The 24222-nt window shown below is 38.6% G+C and overlaps 1 protein-coding gene across 1 annotated transcript in view; it reads right to left on the minus strand.

Moving 5' to 3' along the window:
* Window positions 1-24222, minus strand: part of GRID1 (glutamate ionotropic receptor delta type subunit 1) — an 800331-nt gene that overhangs the window by 372013 nt on the left and 404096 nt on the right. Inside the window, exon 4 of the mRNA XM_024209390.2 lies at window positions 2800-3005. Coding sequence (XP_024065158.1) covers window positions 2800-3005 — 206 coding nt within the window. The remainder of the gene's footprint in view (window positions 1-2799; window positions 3006-24222) is intronic.

A 24222-nucleotide genomic window follows, 5' to 3' on the forward strand; every position in this document is an offset into this window, starting at 1 on the left:
TTTGCCCCTTGGTGACTGAAGTTCATGTACTATTTGCTCCAAAAGGAAGCTCACTGCATTGAGACTAGGTTTGCTTCAACCCCCAAAGTGAGCTTGTAGTGCAATATCTGCAGTAGATGACATTTATAAAATATTTTAGGGGTCAAGCAACACTACATTCAGTTTCTATAAAGAGCTTCAATCCACATTTTCCTCACTGCCCCAGAAGAGGTTTCTCTCTCTCTCTCTCTCTCTCTCTCTCTCTAGTACAACAGTCTCAACAGAAAATAAAGCTTGAGAACCTATGAGCAGGGACTATCACAGAACCTGTGAGCAGGGACTACCACAGAACCGGGCATTAGGGATACTAAGCCAATAGAGGAGAAATGATATCTAAAACAATTAGACATAAGCCCAAAACAAAACCCTACAAATGCACACCTCTGAGCTTTGGGAATTTTGGAACCATGACCTGGATCTGAATTCCAAAGTTGGCCCCTCTCTCTATAAATCTAGATGCCAGATCTAAACACACTTGAACTTCAGGTAGGAGGTGAATGGGTCCGAAATCTGGATCGACTTTTTTTTAAGATCAGGGCCATCTCTAAAGAAAATTAATAATTTGTCTCTTTTTGCAGTGATTAACAGGCAGAGTACTATCTGCTGATTTCAGCTAGAAGAGGTCTGTGAACCTTTCTTTATAAAATTATGTTATAGTCACTCACACAACAGTCTTGAGATGCTGGATGAGAATATGTCTCTTACAACAACAGAAGTTTCATTAAAATATCTTAACTTTTGTTTGAGTGTCTCTGTGCTCAAGCATTATCCTGCATTCAATCAGTACTTTATTAGTATCCTCATTGATGTTAACAGAGATGGTTGGGAATTTTTCAGTGAAATATTTTTTCAGCTCTTTAAAATTTTTCCAGGAGAGGAAAACTATTTCCCATTGTTTATAGATATGAGTCCTTCTATATGTGTAATTTGTTAACTGTAGGTTTCTTGCCTTCATACTAGTTTCCTCCTCCTCCTGTATGCTTTGAACACCTATCTCTGGAAATTAAATAAAAGACAATTGATCTGAAAGTTGCAACTCAATACTCTATACTGTATTGTGTACAATTTGTATTTATGCCTTGCATGATTATAGAAATACACAGCTCCATAAAATCATATAGACACTAGAAATACAAGAGACATATTGAGTCCCATTTAAGTTCATTCCCTGCCAATGCAGGGTTCCCCCCTAAAGCATATACTCAAATATCTCAAGCCGTTGGGGAGTTGATTTTTATTATTTAAATATTCTTTCGTAAAGCTTTTCTCAATCAATCAAGATTCAATAAAAGAAGATTGTCAAATAAATTACTTCTCATTTCTGCCCACGGTTATACTCCTGCAGGGATCTGGAAAAATATCAGGATCATTAGCCCTAATACCTATAATACCATACTGCTTTGAGGAGGGGCTGAGTGGTAAAGTGGTTTAATGCATTACTCAAACTCTAGAGGCCTGCATGGCTATTGTCCTTTCAATATAACTCTTATTAGCATTTCTGGGAATTATGAATATTGAAAGGAGACAGGCTTTATATCTGGCTGAGGTTAGAGTGATTTGTAAATGCTGGTCTTAGTTTAGTACCAGTTTTGGATATTTCATTTGGACAGATCTGAAAACCAACCCAAAATTCTCTTTCATGGTGGGCCTCCAATGAAAAAACAGACAGGAAGTCCCAGCTGAACTGAGCATAGCTTTCTGTAAACTCTTTGGGCTGAATTATGACCTCAAGTGCTTATGCATAACTCTAATTGAAGTCACTGAGACTTTTGTGCACGTATCTGAGGACAGAATTTGACCCTTTATCTTGACCTTCCCATGCTCTTAGTCTGCCTTATTCATCAGCCCTAAAATTAACCATATTCATCAAAAAATAATTACACATCATCACAGTTTAACATAAAATGAAAGGTTTATTAATGCTGATATGAGCCAAGAAAACCACTAAACAGTGACAGAACTAATTCAATTTAAAATGATTTTATTTTTTAATATAGCAGGCTTTCATGTAGCAACACACTGATAACTGGAAATAGGCCTTACACATTTGAATTTCACAGTTCAGTTCCCTGGTGACTTAAAGCAAAAGGGTACAACATTTAAGGCCAAATTCTTAGCTAGTGTAGATCAGTGAAACTATGCTAATTTACACCTGCTGAGGATCTGACCCTTAGATTTCAGACTCTTCAGCACAGTAAGCACTCCAAAGTCATTCTTTACCTCATACTGGAAAAAGGTGGGGAAAATAATTAATGTCAAAACAGTAGCCCATGGCGCAGTGTTAATTACATCTTTACCTAACAGCTACATCCTGTTCCTAATTAGTCTCACTGATCTCAAGAAACCATTAAGAAATAAGGCAACCAATATCTTCTACTGTATTTGTAGTAAAAATACTGTGATTCCACTGCCACACTGACAGCACATTCCATAGACCTTTGTAGTACAGACATGAACAGCATAATTCCTTTTAGCAAGGATTTGGGAATTTCCTCGGTAAAGACGACAGTCACTGATAAATATAGCTTCTTTTCTAGGATTACGTATTGGTCTTTCAATTCACTTGCAGTATTTAGGTAATCAGAAGTACATTACAACCATTTCCCAGAAACTGGACATTGACTAAGATATGTAGTAACAAACTAACACATGTAGGTCCATATTTTCAAGATGTGCCAGTTTGGAAGATTTGGTCCTTACTGTATAAAATATCATGCATGTTTTTGTACTGCACAATTCTTAAAAGAACAATGCACTGACCTCATTGATGAAAGTTTGGGCTCCCCTGGGGCTTAGAAGTAAGATTGCTCTTCGTAACGTGTCACGGTAGCGATTCAACTCTTCAGTTTTCATGGTAGTAAAAAGGCTGGCAAAAACTCTGCTGATGTTTCTGTCCACCTTTTGTAAAGATACATCAAGTCCTAATCTAGAGGCCTGGTCCAGAAATCCCTGCAGCCCACGAATATCTATAAAACAGGAACAAATTCACAATCTGAGTGTCAGCTTTTTAAGCTAAGAACATAGCCCTTACCAAACAAGAGGCAGTGGTAATATGTTCCTAATTATTATTATTTATTATTTATATTACCATAGCACCTAGGAGCCCTAGCCATGGACAAAGACCCCATTGTGTTAGGCAATGTACAAACAGCAGAAAATGATAGTCCCTGGCCCAAAGAACTTACAATCTAAGTATAACACAAGAGACAACAGATGGTTGCAGACAGACAAGATAAGGGAGTACAAGGAAACAATGGGGACCATTGATAGGCAGTGGTCTGAGCACAATAATCAGCCTATTGTCAAGTTTTTTGTCGGCATGGTGGAAAAGGAGACTTTTAAAGAAGGTTTGGAGGAGGATAATGAGGAGGAGATAGCTTAGAAGATGTTTACAGGGAGTTAAGAAGATAGACCTCTTGGTTTTGTTTCTGCTGATATGCATCCCACACTCCTGCTCAATTGAGTGGGAGTTCCCTGTGAACAGTAATGGTAAGCTCATGCCCGTTATTGACACTGGAGCAGCCAAAGTTACATAGAATCACAATAGGATCATTTCTACATATTCACTCCCATCCAAAAACACAGAGTGAAATATTGCAAGCAGTTAAAGCCTTGCAGCTCCCATCAAAGTCAATATGAGATGTGCACAGGCATCTGACAGCAGAATATGACTCAATGATAAAGATTAAATTTCATTATCTTATACACAGTCTTTCTTCTGAACTCAAGGCTTAAAAATAGAAACAAATGGCATCACAATGAAATAGAAACAGAGTTGACAATTATATTAGTAGTCCACTATTCACCATAAATGTGTGCCGTCTTATCTCTGAATAATTTCATCCACAAACACAAATTTGTTTTGTTTTAAATATACTTCAATTAAGTTGGTGGAAATGTTGTGAAAACTATTCTAGGTTTTCCATAACGTAAACGGAAAAAAAACTAGTTAGCAATAATTAGTTACATATTACAGATTCTTAGATTCACAGGCCAGAAGGGACCACTATGGTCATCTAGTCTGGCATTCTGTATAATACAGGCCATATATTCTCAATATATTTCTTCTACCTGGTCAACAATTTTTTTGTCTAAAAGTCTGACTAAACTTGGATGGAAAATGGTAAGTATTTTCTGTGAATATTTTTGAAAGAAATGAACTCTCTGCCCCAAACATGGAAATTGTCAATTTTTTTCCAATGGGAAAAAACAACTTTAAAATATAGTTTTTGAAACTTGTCAGAAAACATCATAAGAAATGAACTCTCCCCAAAATATTTAGTTTATTAAAAAAGCCATTTATAGTCCTTTTTTTAAAAAAATGAAAAATTTTGGACCAGATTTTCTGTTAAGTGACATCTGTTGGCTGATAAAATGGATTCCAAAAGCCCAGTCAACAATCTATCTACTGCTACTGATTGTTGATTTGCAGTGGTGGCCATTTAAAAAGTCAACATTTGCCAGCAGACACTGTGTAACTCAGATATCCCACCAATTTCCTATTCTAAGTATAGGGGGAAATGTTAGGTTAATGTATATTTTGTGCTAAATGTTGGCAAATGCTGAGTTGATCAGGACACATGGGAGAATGAAACACAGCTAAAGGAATGGGCTTTAAAGTGGAAGACCACAACTATATTAACGTTTAACCCAGGCATTTATTTGGGTCCAGGAAAGCGTTAAATGGCTTCATGACAAACAACCAATATTCAGGATTGGCCCTATTCAGCCTATGATTCAGCCCACTTCTGAATCTTCTCACCTTCCCCCCTAAGAGGTGGAATGGGAGTGTACATGATGGGTACCTCTGTCTCAAGAATTTAAGATTTTCCCTTCTTCCTTCAGGCTAATAGCATCCCCCAGTAATCTCCTGGATCTCTTACTCATGTTTACTTCTGGACCCTTTAAATCACGCATCCACACTGCACACTGGCCACAAGTTGAGATGCCACTGCAAACTCCAGTTATAAACAGACAGCTTTCTTACTCTCCTTATTAACCTACATTCAAGCCCTCAGGATGTTGTGAGGAAGGTGAAAAATCTCGGCAGGCATCTTGTCAATCTTGCTCTAAAGGAAAAATCCCTTCCTGATCCCCAAAACTGCTAATCAGTCAGAGCCACAAGATCTTGGAAACACATATCAATCTATAACTGCACAAATCTGACAGGCAGGGAGGGCAGGACAGCAGACACAGAATGGCTGCTGCATTCCCTGAGGTCTGAGCCGGCCCCTCTTCTCCCTTTCTCTCAGTACCCCAGGGATGGTTTATTCCCTGTTGGTCTGATCAAATATCCCCCTCCTGTTGCAAGAGGGGGCATTTTTAATGGCAACAACTTTAACAATATCTTGGATATGAAGACAAAAATAGCCACCATACAGCTTTTCCTTTACCTATGACTGCAATCAGATCAGAGAATTGGAACAGGAACGTGAACATATGGGACCAGGTCCACATAATTAAATTGAGTCAATTATTTTTAAATGTAGCCTGACAACCACCCATAGTAAAGGCATATTTCCAATAACATAGTGCAAACCTGATTTTCTGATCTCTGAGTAACTAAAATTCCCAGTTAATCAAAGCTATGCTATTTGCAATTGGTTTGCCCTGAATAAAGCTCAGCGGGAAACTTTACAACAGCTCTAATCTCACAGAATTTAGGAGCTCCAGAGGTCTGAATCTAAGTTTTTGCAGAGCTCCTAAGTGCCTCTTACAAACCGATTCTCAACATCTGAGCTTTGCAAGACTGAAGCCCATTGACCCTGCAGACCTGCAACTGAAAGAATGCTGTTATCCCACATCCCAGTTTTTGCTAAGGTTCCAGAAGTGCAATCCTGGCCCCACTGAAGTTAATGGGAGTTTTGCCATCAGCTTCACTGGGGAGAGAATTTCAACCACGATGTGCTCTAAGACCATCACAGAACCACCCTGATTTTATCATACTAAGGAATTCTGTAGGAATTTACATCTTCAGAACATTGCACAACCCATGTCCTCAACATAGTTATGCCAATTTACACCAGCTGAAGCTTTTACCATACATGTGGCTGCAGTCCATAATGGTCAGTGATCCAACAGATAAGATCCAAAATACACAGAACAAAAAGTACCTTTTATATCTGCACCTACATACTTTTATTCAAAATGGAACATTTGGCAATGTGATTAATTTAGCCTCAGAAAAGCTATATTTACAGAGAACTCTCAGAAAGGAACAGAATACAGGCCAGGGACGTGCCAACTGCAGCAGACACTTTAATGCTTGTTTAGGTCAGGTTTATTTGATATGATAATCACCCAAATCAATTCCAGCACCGGAAAAGGTGTACTCAAGAGGATTCTTTTGGTGACTTAAGAAGCTGAGTCATATAGAAATTCTATCACATTTCTATATGTGTACTGTATTTGTTTAGGCTCCAAAAAGCCTGAGTCATTAGAAGGTACAAGGGGAAGGGAGGGCAAACATAATATTGTGCAGGCATTTCCAGAAAATGCCAGAAAATAATTGAGCACTAATATAATTACTACATTGTGCAGACATGCCAAAATAATGACAATGAAAGCAGCATAGTTTATAGGCAAAAATATTGTATTAATACTGTCAAACTAAGCTTTGGATTTTGCAAATTTAAATTCAGTAAACTAGCCTTCATTACTACACCTTTTGTTGACTTGTTTTCTGTGTCTGTGATGCTTGAAACAAAGACTGATTTTTGAATGCTGTCTAGTCCTTCAAATATTACAGCAGAGCGTGACAAATACTAAGAAAATCCTCTTTTTTTTCGTTTACTTATGATATGTCATTTTATGCCAACATCTAAAGTTATCCCCGAGCAAAGAAATTGTTTGCAAAAGATTAACTGTGATGCTGTTGTTTTGGATTGACTTTTCCTTATGTTTTCAGCTGACCTGCTGAACTACTGGATCGAAAGACAATAAAATGGTAGAGTTGTGTGAAATATTTGACACACAAGGTAAAACTGTTTGAAATTGCAGGTGGGTGGGGGGAGGTTGTTTGTTTTTAAAGTGAAAATCAGCCCATTTCCAACTGAAAAATCAAAGAGGGACTCAAGAATTCAGACATTTTTGTGTTTTCAATTTGAACAAAAAAGAAAAAATTGAAAAGGGAAAAATTGCCTAAAACAAAATTTTACATCAGAAATGTACACCAGTTTTGCACAACTCTAAATAACTGTTAATTTATTTTGATGGCTAAACATATTTGAATAGATGCGTCTTACTGAATTGTGGCCAGTCTTTCCCTATATATCATTTGTTTCTTGTTGGAGCTCATATGGAATTTGGAGCAGTGGGACATTTTCAAAAGTGACCAGTGATTTTTGATGGCCAGCTTGAGACAACTTAAAGGGGCCTGATTTTGAAAAGGGGGCTCTTGGAAGGGGCATCAAAATACTTAGGCACCTAAGACAGACACTAATAACTTTTTAAAATCTTGTTTGCAATGTTGTTGGAACTGTGTTGGTCCCAGGATATAGGAGACAAGGCAAGTGAGAACTTTATTGGGCCAACATTTGTTGGTGGTAGAGACAAGCTTTTGAGCTTCACAGAATTCTTCTTTAGGTCTAAAAAGGTTACCAGAGTATCACACTACTTTTTAGCTGTGACACTGGTGACCTGTTCCAGACCTAAAGAATAGCTCTGTGAAGATCAAAAGCTTGTTTCTTCCACCCATAAGTGTTGGTCCAATAAATGATTTTACCAACCCACCATGTCTCTCTCGCTCTTTTTTTTTTTTTTTTGAAATTGACTATTGTGACTGGGTAACCTTTCCTGGCAATCTGCCAGAAGTTCTTTCATTTATTTAATATACATATATAAATATATGAAGAAACATTTGTGTCAATATATATATGATTTTCTATAATAAACTACATTGTACATCAGAAATTCAAATTAATGCTGGTTCCTTTCTTATGTATCTAGAATAATTCCGTGCAAACATTTAATTCAGTAAACAGGGATAGCCAATGCTTGGGATTAAAGAGTCTGATCCAAAGTCCACTGAAGCCAATGAGGTTCAGACCTTATATTCTCTCTCAAGTCACATGAGAACATGAATTTGGTGTGTCTCATTCTTTTCCCCATTTGTGCAGATCACAAAATCATCCTCTAATCAAGAAGAGTGGTGAGTCTGAGCTAGGAAAGTCCAAAAGAAGATACATACACAGAGGTGGGAGAAACCTAGCACAACACCTGTCTTCCCTTCACTTTTCCCTAGACCACATTAGTAGTCCTTTTATTTTCTTGCATACACAAATGACACTCACAAAATTCACTTGGAATTAAAAAAAATTAAAAAAAGAATTCTATAAATCAGCTGACTAATCAAATTCATTAAGTTTCTGACAGCGTCTATTTGGTTAGATATTCTATTTCAGGCATTACATTAGTGAAAGAATTACATTTAATGAAATAATATTATGAAAACTGATAGCCATAGCTCCATTTAGTTTACACATCACAGGAAGATTCTATCAAATCAAACTCAATCAAGGTCAAAACTTGTGTTTAGAACATCCCATGAATGAAAAGCAACATACTGTAACTATGTATTGTGGGACAAATTTTAAAAGGAGCAGCTTCTGTTTGCCTTCAGTTTTCCAGGCACATGTTTTCACTCAAGGAGAAACCTATATTTGCATATGCCAGTAATGCTCTAGTTGAACAAGAATGTACCAGTTGTGCATGCAAAATACACATGCATTCTGAAAATGGTAGACAGTTTTTGAAAATTTGATCTTATAAATGTTAGATTCCTCGAGGCTCTGCACCACCTATACATGGGAAACAAAATGACACCTCACAAAAGTACAGTTCTGTGTGTATTCCTAGCAAAAAAGTGAAATGCATTTCAGGATTTCTCTATTAAGCAAAGTGCTAATTTCCCCATGTGTAAAGTATACTATCTCAGCTAAGTTAATGTGAAATGAGTAAGCCAGATCTGGGACAAGACTCAGTAAAGGAAAGTGTCATGCTGAAAGCAGCCTATGGCATCTTGCAAAGTTTGTGTCTATTCAATTTTGTAAAACAGGCATGGTGAAAGTATTTTCATGTTCCAGAGCACCATCTTCCTAACTCCTAGGAATATACCAGTTTGCAAGACTTCAGATCTGATGTAAAAGTATTTTCAGGGTTGGATCCCTATAATTCTATTGGTATTGATGTACTGCAAATAAATAATTAAATTTATAACGCTTTTGGATTGCATCTAGTGAATGTGTTTTGTCACTGGTTGCAAAACAAATGTCCACTATAAAAACAGCTTTCATAGTAAAGAAAGAATTAAGAGACAAATGATTTCTTGCCTGGGCTGATGTTAAATACTGAACTGTTTGAAGTAAGATTGTAGAAATGGGATGAGTTGATTTTAAAAAAAAACCTCATTTCTATAACTTTTTGCAATGATCGTTACCTATATAAACAACAATATAGTATAACCCATAACTTATGGTCCTCATCTGTACTGTACTCTTATCTTGTATATCTGTTGCCTATTCTTGTTTTTCTTATGTAGAAAATAACTTGTGCTGTCAACAGTAATGTTTCCCTCTCATAAAACTGTAGGACCAGATTTTTCGCCTTGATACAAGCTGCTTTGCACTACACTGCAAAGCAGCTGTGAAGTTGCCCCTGAGGATTGCCCTTATGGAAGGAAATCTCCTAGCTTGTGTATAGCTGGCATAGTGGCTTTACACTACCACCTTCGCTCCCCAATTGAAGGGAGAACAGCCAGGTAAAGAGGCTATCCTATACCCTGGTAATCCCTGACTGAGGACAGCTTGGAGTAAATTAGAATAGGCTACAGGGGATGGAAGGAATTTTAGTTAAGGTGGCTTCAAGAAACCTATCTTTGTCCCTTTGTTCTGGTCCTCCTTCACTGAAGACAGTTTGGCTGGACCAGAGAATCTGGTTTACAGTATCTAAAGCAGCCTATTGTATTACTTGCAATAAGCTGGACTTAAAATGTGCTACAATGATCCTCTTTTCACGCAAACATTTGAAAATGGGAGACTTGTATTAGGAGGGAAAATAATGAAGTGGAGAGGGAAATTTCAGCTTCTGAGTTATCTGGTTTATTGATGGTGAATTCTAATCAATTATATTGCTGTGCTTTTGTTGCATTTGAGTATTAATTTGTTTGTATTTTTAAGCAATGTGAAAAATGCCTACCATACGCTCATAGGCATTTTTATAGGCATTTAACATTTATATACCTCTTAATAAACATACATACATTATAAATTTTCCCAACATCTGAAAAAGGACAACGTATTTTCAATTTGTTTCTTATACAGTGTTTGTCAAGATAATAACCACAATAGAAGGTGGAAAGTTACATCTGTTTTCTCACTAATTGTTTCTTTTCTTCATTGCACATGCCCTCGGCTTTATTATTGGTGGGTCAATCCTGAATGCTGGGCAGGCTAATGGCATTGTTATTTCACTTAGAAAAATAAAATCAAGAAAAGGTAGGTCAAATTATAAGGTTCACTGATTTTAAGGGTGTCCTAAAGGCCCTCTTAAACATATCTCTTTGTCAGGGACCGGGACGTGGGCAGTCTGACTTAGTGCTTAGAGATGGTGCCTGGCCTAATGGTTAGAAACAGGAACAAGGACTGAGAGTCACAGGCAATGGTCAGAGCCTGATGTAAGCACTCAATTCTCTCTGACAGAGAGAGGTCCCGAGCAGCAAGTCAAATTGCATGCTGCAGAAAGGAAGCCATGAATTCTACTATTATGGCATTGGCTGAAATTTGACTGAATGCGCATTTCCCTTGGTTAGCCCCATACTTTGAGGAATAGTGAAGGAAGCACTCATTGATGAGACAAACTGGTGAGTACCACTGAGCTAGTACACAGTACCAAGTGACCAGCATTAGTAGAAAATGACACCTGTAGGGAAGTCGTATTATAAACAAACGACAAGGGTGGACAGATATTGATTGAAAAGTGAGATGTTTTAGGGCCTGATCCTACAAATATTTAAGCGTGTGCATATATTTACTCACATAAGTAATCCATTGAAGCCAAAATAATTTCTCATATGAGTAAAGTTATGCATGCGGTTAAGTATTTGTAAGATTGGTGCCTTAATTATTATTTAAGATGCAAATCAAGGCAAACAGATGAAAAATAGAGGAGGGGCACATACATCATATTTTACTAACATCATGATCCATCATCCCAGGTTTGAGGCTTTTTAAGAACACCATTTTAACCAATAAATATGTATGAAACAAATGAGATAGTAAACTGCAGCCCGGGTTTCATAATGGCATGTACTCATAATTTGCATGTGCAGTAATTCTTCTTTCAAATTATGTATATTTTCAGTATTGTACATACATCCTTATGGAAATCTGGGAGCATGATGATGATTAGCCAGGTTATACTGAAACCACAGTTCTACCAGCTGAAAATCAGCCCTAAAATAACTATCTTGAAATACAGCAGCTTTTTTCCTCTGTTTTTCCTGTATCTCTGAAACCATCACTGAAGGTGAATGTTAACAAAATCTGTAAACATTGTTCTCTTTTTAAAATCTCATTATATGGTACAACTATATAATAGTATAATGGGAAAATTGTGAATAAGACTACATGGTCTTTTCTGGGTCTCAGTGTCTTCATGAATCTGCAACATGTCTTTTAAATTAAAGCGTCATTAATTGAATCAGAACAAAGTAGCCAAGCTAGCACAATGAGAGGGTCCCTCGTTTACAAGCCACATCTAATCCCCCTTTATTTCTAGGGTCAGTCGCCAATAACTTCAGCTGATTGGCAAGTCTTTGCAACTCTGCATTCCAGAACATGTGAGAGATTAAAGGTGGAGTAACAAAATAGTACCATCACATTCTTAAAGCGTCATAAAGAATAGAACTATTCAGGATTCATTAAAAAAACAAAACAACCATGTAAGTAGATAGAATACTTTGGAGTCTGTAAGATTAAAATTTAGGGGTTACTTTTACATATCCTGTATGTATTAGAGATTGATTGAAGAAGCAAAGCTCAGATCCCAATTAAGGTTAGATTAGAGTTTGAATTAAGGACACACCTAGTTTAGGATTTGAATTTAATTTCCCCAAAAATCTGACAAATTTTTCTCTCCAGATTTTGGCCACAAATAGTGGAACTCACAAGTTCTTCTGCTCTAGCCCAGATTTTAGTTTTCACTGAAGTCAATGAAAAGGGCTCCCAAATGAAGATGGATCAAGCCCCTCCTGAGGTTTCTGAAATCTTGGGCCACAAACCAAACTGCAAATAGAGGTTGGAGATGACTGAAATGGAAAATATGCATGGGTTTTCTTTGTTTTGTTTCATACATCCAGGATGAAGAAAACCCTTCTAACACCAAGGACACATATTTCTGGAAACTGAGGTATGTGCTTGTAGGAGCCTGCTCCTACATGCTAATCTAAAAATGCTGTCAGACAACTTTTTGCATTTTGTTTCAGTAAACTTATGGTGAAAATGTAAAAGGTCACGCTTATTCAAGTACTACAGTTAAGTCTCAGTTAATGATAGTGTAGGATCCAGGTGCATCCTATATATGCTTCAATTACAAATATCAGTAGTATATACACTGTGATTGCAAAGAACCATTTCTAGGGGTTTAGAACAAAACCTTCATTTCATCTCTCAGTGAAATGTCCACAGTTTCTCAAATTAAGGAATCACTTTTTAGTAGGTTATACCCAATACATGTTGATGTTAAAATCTGAATGGAGAAATCTGCTCTTTTCTAAATACCGAAGGAAAGAGATTAATGTCTTCTACAATGGCAGCAAGGAAACACACCATTTTGAATATCTCACAAAGAAGCCCAAGATAAGTTCCTTTTGCTGACTTTACAGTACCACGTAGGTACCAATATCATTGGTAGTTTGCTGGCAACACTGGTTGTCACCTCTACATACCCAAATTAGTAAAACAGAAGTAAACACTGTGCTCATTTCAGCTACTTTAAAAAATACAGAGGGTTTGAGGGAGGGGAGAAGATGTTGTGCCAAAAAAGAAATGCTAGTTGGTAGCTGTCAAGCTTCTGAGAAAGTCAAACAAACTTTGGAAAGTTTAAAAAATGTAGTTATTGACCTTTCATTTATTTCATATACTGTAGTATTGGACTCGGGGGGGGGGGGGGGAAAAAAAAAAATAAAGGTGTTTGTTTTAAAAAAAAAAAAAAAAAAAAAAAAAAAAAAAGATTTAAACTACAACTAAAAACCCTAGTAGCTTAAAACATTTTACTTACCTCACTTGGTATTTCTAACTTCTGAGAAAAGCCTAACTCTGCAGAATTCATGGAAAAAATATTTTATCATGAATAATATATGCAAGTGGATTTAGCATAAAATGAAAGTTTATTTGAACTTTGGATGAACCAGTTAGAGGTGATTCTGAAGTAACAGAAATGTTGAGATAAAAATAAAAGCTTGTTATATTTATCTGAGCCATGACGGCTTTCTGATTTCTACTTTTACCCTACCCTACAAGTGTTATTTACGCCTTCTCATAAGACAAGAATTAGGGGTCGCCAAATGAAATTAATAGGCAGCACATTTAAAACAAACAAAAGGAATTATTTCTTCATACAATCCACAGTCAACCTGTGGAACTCTTTGCCAGAGGATGTTGTGAAGGCCAAGACTATAACAGGGTTCAAAAAGAACTAGATACATTCATGGAGGATAGGTCCATCAATGGCCATTAGCCAAGATGGGCAGGGATGGTGTCCCTAGCTTCTGTTTGCCAGAAGCTGGGAATGAGTGACAGGGGATGGATCACTTGATGATTACATGTTCTGTTCATTCCCCCTGGGGCATCTGGCATTAGCCACTGTTGGAAGACAGAATACTGGGCTAGATGGACCTTTAGTCTGACCCAGTATTGCTGTTCTTATGTTCTTATCTGCCTCAAAATAAAACTGATCCTGCCTCCATCCCTTTAAGCAACACACAGTTAGATCTATTCAAGAGAATTACATTCCAGGATGTATCTTCATGTACTGTATATGGTGGGAATATGAATCTTCTCCCCCCCGAGAAATGCTCACAATCAAATCCTTCATTCTTATAACCTGGCTATGCACTATAACATCTCTGGACCTCTCTTGGTGGTCAACGCTAGAATTCAGTCATCATGACAACCACAGTGCTTCCATGGTCAATACATATATATTCCCTAATATAGCTGTGCACACAAAGGTACTCATACCACAGAGTACAGGTACACGGTCATGCTTCAAAGTGTGCCTCATTAATGAGATTAATATTTCTCTGGGAGGGGAGGATAACTGGATAGGAGGAGGGATAGACTGGGATCTAGCCAAGGCAGCGGCGGCTCCAGGCACCAGCGCTCCAAGCGCGTGCCTGGGGCAGCAAGCGGCGTGGGGTGCCCTGCCGGTCCCTGCGAGGGCGGCCATCAGGTAGCCTTCGGCGGCATGCCTGCCGGAGGTCTGCTGGTCCCGCGGCTTCGGTGGCAGGTACGCCGAAGCCGCGGGAGCGGCGGACCTCCCACAGGCATGCCGCCGAAGGCAGCCTGCCGGCCGTGCTTGGGGCGGCAAAAAAGCTAGAGCCGTCCCTGAGCCAAGGCCATTTCTTCAGGTGGGCAGATGGAAATCATTAGAAGGCAGAGAAAGCTTTAAAGATTTTTTCTTTTATTTTATTGTGTGTTACGACCACCTCAAGTTTTTAGCAAGGATGAGGTTCATTCCAGTTTAGATATTTCCTCCAAACCACTTCACTCATTCCTAGAATCATTATCACTACTACCAGGAGATTGCTCTTGGTTACTGAGTATATTAAACATTTTCCACTTTTAACTTTCTCACCTTTAATATTTATTCAGATATGTTTCTCCATAGATAAATACCAGGCCTTCCATAGCAGCACAGAGAATATAGCAGTAAACATCAGAGAGAGACAACCCTGTGAGCTGTTGTAAACACCCTCTCTTCAGAACCTTCGGGCAAGTGGTTGCACATGCAGTTTCACACTTGATTTCTTTTGAGATGTCCCCAGAACCACTGATGTTCTCATCTGGTGTCAGTACTTGAAACTTCACATCCCAACCACCTCCAAGGCCCTAGTTCCCTGTTTACATGCAAAAGAATCATTCTTGTTCCCTGGAAACAAGTTTTCAGAGTTGGTAAAAACAAGATATGTTGCTCAGAAGAATGGTCAGCAAAATGTGCTTTGATGCCAGAAAAACTGACAGCAGGCATTTAAGCACTTTGGGAATGACGAGGGCACTGGATAAACTCTTCGGGGGGCAAGGATCATCTTTTCATTATGTGTATCTATGGTGCCTAGCAAAATGAACCCCAAATGCTGACCGGAACTTCTAGGTGCTACCTTAATACAAGTGAAATATACAACAAGCCCCTTTTATCCACTAAGGTGGACAATATTAGTTTCCATAAGGACTTTAAGTTTTCCTATCTCTTCCATTTGTGTATTTCTACTTCCCTAATTTATACAACACTCATCCATCCATCCAAATACTGTATCCCCTTACATGCCAATTAGGTTGTATATTGCAGTTCATTTTCTTTAAATTTCCTACCACATACCCAATATTTGCGCTATTGTGTTATATCAATTCAACAGACAATTGAAAAGGGGAATTTCAAGCTGCTGTCTCCTAATAGATTAATCAATTATGTATTCCTGCCTAAAGCCAATGACTGCTCATAAGTGAGTGGGGTAGTGGAAATTTGAAGAGTAATTTAATATATCTAATGGGCCCAATTCTCTGATTTAAGTATACTTTGCGCTAGCCCCTGGCATAAAGCTGACTTAAATCCAGCAAGTCTGCTCCCTGTGGTTTCTCTCAGATGGTGGCATAGGGCCACCAAAAATGTTCTGGGGACACCCCTTGTTCTGGCTGCTGATGCAGGACGCATCCCCAGGAAATGGTGTCATGACCAGGCCAAGCTGCCCCTGCTTATCCCCAGCTATCAAGATGCCCCTGGGGTCTTTTACATCCAACACAAAATACAGAGGCCTGAAGGAAAGTTTACAGTAGCCCAAAATCCAAAGAATGTAAAAAGGAGTTTAAAACAGACTGTGGTCAGACCCACATAGTCTTGTGCAAAGCACAATGTGGCCAGACAAGTTTATTTGTGCATAATAGCTTACAAGGGTTTCTATCAAATTGCCCACTTCAGTTATTCACCCTTAAATTTAGATCTAGGTTCCCATGGTGTCATGAAATACAGAAAGGATTAGCTCCATCTAAATAAGAGCTTTTTCCAACTAGCTGCTAAAAAATGTCCTACTAAAAACAACATGGAAACTTAAGGAAGATTAGAACAAAATGTGGAATAGTTGAGGATACATATATAATATATATATACTGCAGTCCATTGACTATGAACTGAAGAGTCTGTAAGGATAAAACCTACTTTAAAGAGGAGATCTAATATCTTGCAAGAGAATTACTGAAGTGCACACTCCCATGGGCCAAAGGGATGTAAAACAGGAGATAGCAAAATGTCTTTGAACTACTGTCAAAATCCATTGGCTGGACACTAAAGAGTGCCATGGGAATATGGAGGCAAATTCTCTCAGCAACTAGTAAAGAACAGAAACTTGGCGGGAGGGGACTGAATGTTTTTGAGGTTCCATGAAAGCCAATTCAAAAATGTAAATGTAAGGAAGAGAGGATGAGAATAATCCAAACAGCAAGAGCATCTTCTTTTCAAGCCTATTTTCCAGAAAAGAAAAGATCTTTCCAATGGTAGAGCAACTAAATATATAGAAATTGTCATAATGGGAAACTATCAAGGACAATGAAAAAAGTAAGGTATAAGGCATTTTAGACGTGTTCAAAACCAAGCATAGGCTGAGACACTTGTGTGTAAAATCTCAGACAATTTGTCTCTTATCCAAGACAAAAGACTATACAAAATGCCAAAAACTTAGCAAGATTCAAATATGGATTGGACTTTTATATGGATAACAACTATCCAGAGTTATAACAGCAAAAAGAAGAATTGAGGAAGGGATAGAAAACTTCATGCTTCAGAGTTTAAGATGATCTCTAACCATTAGGGATTAGCATGAGACCTTCATAGAGGCAGATTACCCCACATTTGCCTACTACAGGTTTATCCCACCTGCCTATGAAACATCTGATGCTGGCCACTGTCAGATTCAGGATACTTGACTAGATGGGCCATGGACCTGACCCAGTCTGACAATTACTATGTTCCTATACATAGGAACATAAGAATGGGCATACTGGGTCAGACCAAAGGTCCATCTAGCCCAGTATCCTGTCTTCCAACAGTGGCCAATACCAGGTGCCCCAGAGGGAATGAACAGAACAGGTAATCATCAAGTGATCCATCCCCTGTCACCCATTCCCAGCTTCCGGCAACCAGAGGCTGAGAACACCATCCCTGTCCATCCTGGCTAAAAGCCATTGATGGACCTATCATTGATGGACCTATCCTCCATGAATATACCATGTATTGTGACATAGGAAAACCTGGTGAAAGAAAAGGCTCTACTCCATTGGTCATTTCCAGTAAGGTATCCTCTTCCCATCAGAAAATTATTTGAATCATACCAGGAAATTTTGAAGTGCAGAGTATTAAATTGATTATAAGTGTTAATACTAATTAAACATGAGCTGCTAGTACAATTCTCTAGAAAGAAAGAAAACACAATCCTTGCATGTATAAACAGGGAAATATCAGGTAGAAGTAGGGAGGAGATATTACCTCTGTATATGGCATTAGTGAGACTATTATTGGACTATGTCCAGTTCCAGTGTTCAGACTTCAGAAAGCATGTTGAAAAATTGGAAAGGGTTCAGAAGAGAGCTACAGAAATTATTAGCAATTTGGGGAATGTACCTTATAGTGAGAGACTAAAGAAGCTCAATCCATTTTGTTTATTTAAGAGAAGGTTAAGAGGTGACTTAACCATCATCTATGAGAATCTACATGGGAGACAATTTCTGGTAAAAGACTGCTCTTTACCCTAGCAGAAAATCTATCCACTGGTTGGAATATGAAGCTAAACAAATTCAGACATGAAATAAGGAGTCCTTTTAAAATTGTTATTATTATTACCAGCAAGGGTAATTAACCATTAGAACGACGTACCTAAGGATATATGGATTCCCCATCACTTGGGATCTTTAAATCAAGATGGGATGAATTTTCTTAAACCAAGGTTCTGGGCTTGATTAAAAAATTATTGGGTTATGTAGGATCATCAGACTAGATGATCAAAGAAACCCTTATAGTCTTTAAATCTAATTAACTATTTGTTCTTTTTGTTTGTTTACTTGTTTTAAAAGATGACTTAAAAAAACAAGACAAGGATATGAATCTGAAAACTGGAAATAATAAGTAGAAAACCAAGTATGACCTCAGCAACCCTACACTGGAGGTGAGGAAATGATTAATATCTATAAGTGTGCAAAAAGGTTCATTGAAATTTCTCTCTCATCACCTCAAGGGGTTAATGTAGAGTATTTGGGGAAGTAAAAAGAGGATAATATATGGAGACTATCTCAGGATGGAAAGGACACTCAAACCTCACTACCATAAACCAGGCACCTAGATACCATACCATGTGTATTATCAGACAGGACCAGAACCCCACTCAGTGGGCAAAATTCTCTGTATTAAGAGAAGATAGAAACTGATTATCTAGCTATTGTCTTAATTCAGCTGTCATATCAAAATAGATGAGACTGGATTGTTAAATTTCCATGTTCTTGGATTTAAAATAAAATAATAAAAAATAAATCAATTGAAAACAAACAGCTACTCTGGAGGTTCTAGATTAAAATCAATACAGAATAAATGTTTACACTGGAAAAAAAGACCAAACAGTACTGCAATGCTATGAATTACACAAGATATACCAACTAACCAATTTACATAATGATCAGAATTTGCATTGTATAATGAAAATACATTTATAGAGTAACTGCTTACAATCTTCTGCTTGGCTCTGATTTCATTATTTACTATTTTGGATGAAATTCTGTGATGTTTATCTACCACTTTATCTTTGATGTTTCACATCTTCAGTTTGTTTTTTCTTTATTTTTATTAACCTGTCCCTTATTCCCAATGCAATAAATAGTCACTTTGATTTGCAATTCCCTTCAGCCAACTGAACAGAATTATTCTTAAAAAAACGCTCAGTAATAAGTTATTTTGCAGAATTTTCAAAGCAAGAAGGGTTTGAACTTTCCTTTATTCTGTCTATAATTAAGTATTTATTTTAGTGTGTTGTTGTCACAAAAATGACAAGCGTTAACTGCAAATACATCCTTTCAAGATGTTACTTCAACAGAGGCTTTTAGTTTCAGTTGTTGCACTGACATAATAGAAACATTTTCAGCAGGCGAGTTTAGGGAGGAAGAGAATCTAAGAACCCAAGATTACCTTCATCCTTTTTTAAAGATGCACTTAGTTTTACTTTATTTCTATGGAGCATTCTGAAAGACCTATCTATAGTATATATTACTCCTGAGGGCATTCTGTGCCAAAAAAATAAAAATTCTTCACATAATATTTTAAAATTCTGCAAATGTCAAATAAATGTGGAGGCTCTAGCATGGCATTGAGGATCACAGGCCACTGGCTGCACATAGGTGGGAGATCATGATGCAGCTCCCCCACAGGACATGGACTAAGCAGCGAGGCTGCACCCAACCCTGACACAGCGCAAGGACTGGACCTGCCCCAGAAACACCCCAGGGCCCTGCCCCTCCGTACCAGGTGTGGGTGAGCAGGCTCAGCAAGGCAGGATCCAAGTGTGGAGGGGCTCAGTGTAGGAGGATCCAGGTGTGGGTTGAGACTGTTCTGTGTGGGGCAATCTGGGTGCGAGCGGCTCAGTGGGGGATCCGGATGCACAGGGGTTTGTTTGAGGGTTCTCAGTGCAATGGTAATGGGACTCTGCAGGGGGGTCCAGGTGAAGGTGGTTGGGGATCAGCGGTGGGGGGGGGGTCTGGGTGTGGGGGATAGAGGTCAGAAGGGGGTAAAGTGGTGGGGGCTGAGTGCGGGGTCCAGATGCTGGGGGAGTGGGGTTCAGTGGGGTGGGAATCCAGGTACAGCTGTTTGAAACTCAGCAGGGAGGGGATCTGGGTGCGGGTGGCTCATTGGGGTGGTCCAGGTGCAGTGGGGCTCTTCGGGGGAGTTTAGGTGCGGGGGTGTGTGTGTGAGATTTGGTGGGAGAGTCTGGGTATGAGGGGGTCTGGATACACAGGGATTGGGTGGATGGGGGAGCAGCTCCCTGTAGAGGGAACCGTCCCCCTGCAGCTGAGGAGCGATGGGTGCAGGAAGCTTGGGGGGGGAGGGAAGACAGTTTGCAGAGCTACCTACAGCCAGGGGAGAAATATGGGGGTGGGTCTGACATGGTCCTGGATGCCGTGCAGGGGGAGAGGAAGTCCCGTCCTCCCCAGCCCAGCGGGACTAGCAGCTGAGCCCAGCACAGGGTAGGAGCCAATAGCCAGGTCTTCCCCAGTCCTGCCCCTACCCCACAATGATTTACCTCTCTGCCAGCTGCCTTGGGCACCCGAAACATATTGCTTGGGGGGGATCGCATGACTGCTCTTGTGGCTTTCCTTTGCTTGCCCATCAGAAAGTCATTTTTCTGCAGGGAAACAAAGAAATCTGTGGGGGACAAAGTCTGTGCATGCGCAGTGGTGCAGAATTCCCCCAAGAGTAATATATTGACCCAATATATGTTATGTCCAGTGCTCATTTAGTAGCAGCCAGTCACTACAACTAATTTGGGTGTTTTCATGTAACTTGTTATTTGTTCTCTTATTAGTATGTTTTGCGTTATGTGCTCTGAGGATTAAAAAGAAGTCTTCAAGTCAACCAAGTTAAAAGCTTTCCCCTTTTTTAGCCTTTATTGACAATAGATGTAAATCATGACTGTAGGATTTAAATTGAACCCTGAGATTTAGATGTTTTCATCAAAGTTTCCATTAAGAAAAACCTTGGTACTATTTTTATAAGCAACACCCTATGGAAAGTAATGTCTGTTGTTCATACTTTAATTCTGACAGCAGATGTGGTTATATTGTGATGGTTTTGGGGTGCTCAGTACAGATAGTTACCTTATTACCCTCTCCCCCACCTTCAGTGACAGACAGACTTGCTGATACTTAACTGTCTGTCAGCTCCCTGACACCTCCAGTCTCTTAGCTACCCAGTCTCATCACTATGCCAGCCCTTACTTTGCCTTGCAGGTTAACAATAGGTGCACAGTCCCAGAGTCCCATTGAAGCATTCCACCTGTAGGGTTCTGCTTTTTAATCACTGAATGCTCACAGTAATACCAGGTTTTCTGTCCCCATAGGAACAATGTGCACATCAGCTTGTATGATTCAACCCAGGATCAACTCCTTGTATAATACCACAGCACTGAGATATATTTATAGTGAATATAATCATATGTTTACTATCAAAGATTAATATTTAAGACAGAGAGAGTCAGGATAATGGAAGCAGAAGGGTTACATATAAAACAAAATCATAAAATGAAACCTAGAAACTTAAAGTCAACAGGTTAATCTTCTGCCTAAATAAGTTTTTTGCACTCCAAATGTCCTTTGCAGCATTTCAACCAAACCTGGTTGAGATCCTGTTTTCATGAATGTCACTGCACTTCCCATTTATTTCCTAAGTGCAAGGTAAAGGGGCACCTCCTTGCCTTCTACTAATATCCCCAAAGTTCTATCCTTCTACTAATATCCCCACAGTCTATGGCAGGTCTCTTTGGATAGAGGAAAGATATTTGTGAAAAGGGACAAAATGCCAACCTTTCTTGAAGGAGCATATTCTTTTACCGCTTTTGCTGCCTTGGTCCTGAACCCTTTGTAGCCAACTGCGCTAGTAAATCTGTATTCCAAATGCAGTAATGTCATTTTCAGATGTACTGAATCTTTTTCTGTAGGTTGTTATACCAACAAATACATTCTAATTCTGCCAGAATGCTTAGGTTTTAGTAAAACACTAGCAGGAAGGTCGATACCTTCAGATTTTGAGCCCGATAAAGCCACTTAAATCAAGTGTATTGGATGAATACACACATTACTAATAGTCATCTAGGCAGGAATCTTACATATACAAGATTCAAGAGAAAAAAATCTGGTATAAACCTATATAGATTGGAGCAATACTTGGCAAATAAGTCAAAAATACTAGGACACTGAAATCAATGGAGCTATGATGATTTAAGCCGGCTGAGGGTCTGGCCTATTAGCTACATACCACATATGTAAATAGAGTCAAATACTTTGGCCACCAACTGCGGCACTGTTAGCAATCCAAAAATACAATGCATTCAAATGCAATATATAGCATTAGCAGATTTTTAAAATCAGTTTTAATAACTGTTACACTACAAAGTTTAATATCTTTTAAAAGCAGAATAAATGGGCCTGTAATTATTACATTCAGGAAAAGCCCATAGCCCCAGAAAGATCTGTGACAGAAAATGAAAGAGATCACAATTCATTTAGACGAGTGGCTCTTAACCTTTCCAGACTACTGTAACCCTTTTTGGAGTCTGATTTGTCTTGTGTACCCCCAAGTTTCACCTCACTTAAAAACTACTTGCTTACAAAATCAGATATAAACATACAAACGTGACATAGCACATTACTACTGAAAAATTGCTTACTTCTCATTTTTACCATACAATTATAAATCACTTGAAATATAAATTTGTACTTATGGTGTATAGTATATAGAGCAGTATACACAAGTCATTGTCTGTATGAACTTTTAGCTTGTACTAACTTCGCCAGTGCTTTTTATGTAGCCTGTTGTAAAACTAGACAAACAGCTAGATGAGTTGACATATCCCCGGAAGACCTCTGTGTACCCTCAGAGGTGCGCTAGACCTGGTTGAGAACCACTGATTTAAACATATAAAAGCTTTATATGTTGAAGTTGTAGTGTTGCAAAGTAAGGGCATTTGTAATGACTATCTTAGATGTGTAAGTCTGCCCAAATCTCATTGATAAGGAGGGAATATTTCATGAAGGATTAGTCTTTTCAGTAATATACTATAAGATACGTGCACAATATTTATATCCTTCCAGATACCCAAGACATACTACTAATAGAAATATCTGTCCAATCTTCTCCTAGATTGCCCTGTGATGTCAAATTATTTGTATTACAGTAGAACCAAGATTGAGGCTCCATCATGCTAGGTGCTGTACACATAGACAGTGAGAAAAAGTCCTTCCCATGAAGAGTTAACCATCTAAATAGACAGGACAGACAAACGTTGTGGGAGGGAGGAGGTACAAAGAAATGAAGTCACTTGCACAAGGTCACATAACACATTGATCATGGGATGAAAGGACCAAGCAATGATGTTCTGCATGACATAAGGTGGGGTGGTGAGTGTCTACTATTATACAAGTGAGAGATCACAAAAATATGATGGAGGGACAAACCAATATTTTTGCTTTACTTAAACCCTCATTAAAACAAAGTTGGAGGCTACATCACCAATGATTAATGGGAATTTTAGTAAGAGGCACGCCATCTTATTAAGCAAGCTGCCAACTGGAAAAACACTTCACTAGTCTCTCAACGGATCCAGGTAAGGTTCTTCAGCATAGAACAGAATTTCTAACAGAATGTTGGGAATCATTAAGAAAGGGATCGATAATAAGATGGAAAATATCATATTGCCTCTATATAAATCCATGGTACACCCACATCTTGAATACTGCATGCAGATGTGGTTGCCCCATCTCAAAAAAGATATATTGGAATTGGAAAAGGTTCAGAAAAGGGCAACCAAAATTATTAGGCTTCTGTATGAGGAGAGATAAATAAGAATGGGACTTTTCAGCCTGGAAAAATGAGGACTAAGGGGGGATATGATACAGGTCTATAAAATCATGACTGGTGTGGAGAAAGTAAATAAGGAAGTGTTATTTACTCCTTCTCATAACACACAAACTAGGGGTCACCAAATGAAATTAATAGGCAGCAGGTTTAAAACAAACAAAAGGAAGTATTTCTTCACACAATGCACAATCAACCTTTGGAACTCTTTGCCAGAGGATGTTGTGAAGGCCAAGATTATAACAGGGTTCAAAAAGGAACTAGATACATTCATGGAGAATAGGTCCATCAATGGCTTAATAGGTATCC

The sequence above is a fragment of the Terrapene carolina genome, unplaced genomic scaffold (assembly GCF_002925995.2).
Source record: "Terrapene carolina triunguis isolate 2854851 unplaced genomic scaffold, T_m_triunguis-2.0 Scaffold95, whole genome shotgun sequence".
NCBI lineage: Eukaryota > Metazoa > Chordata > Testudines > Emydidae > Terrapene > Terrapene triunguis.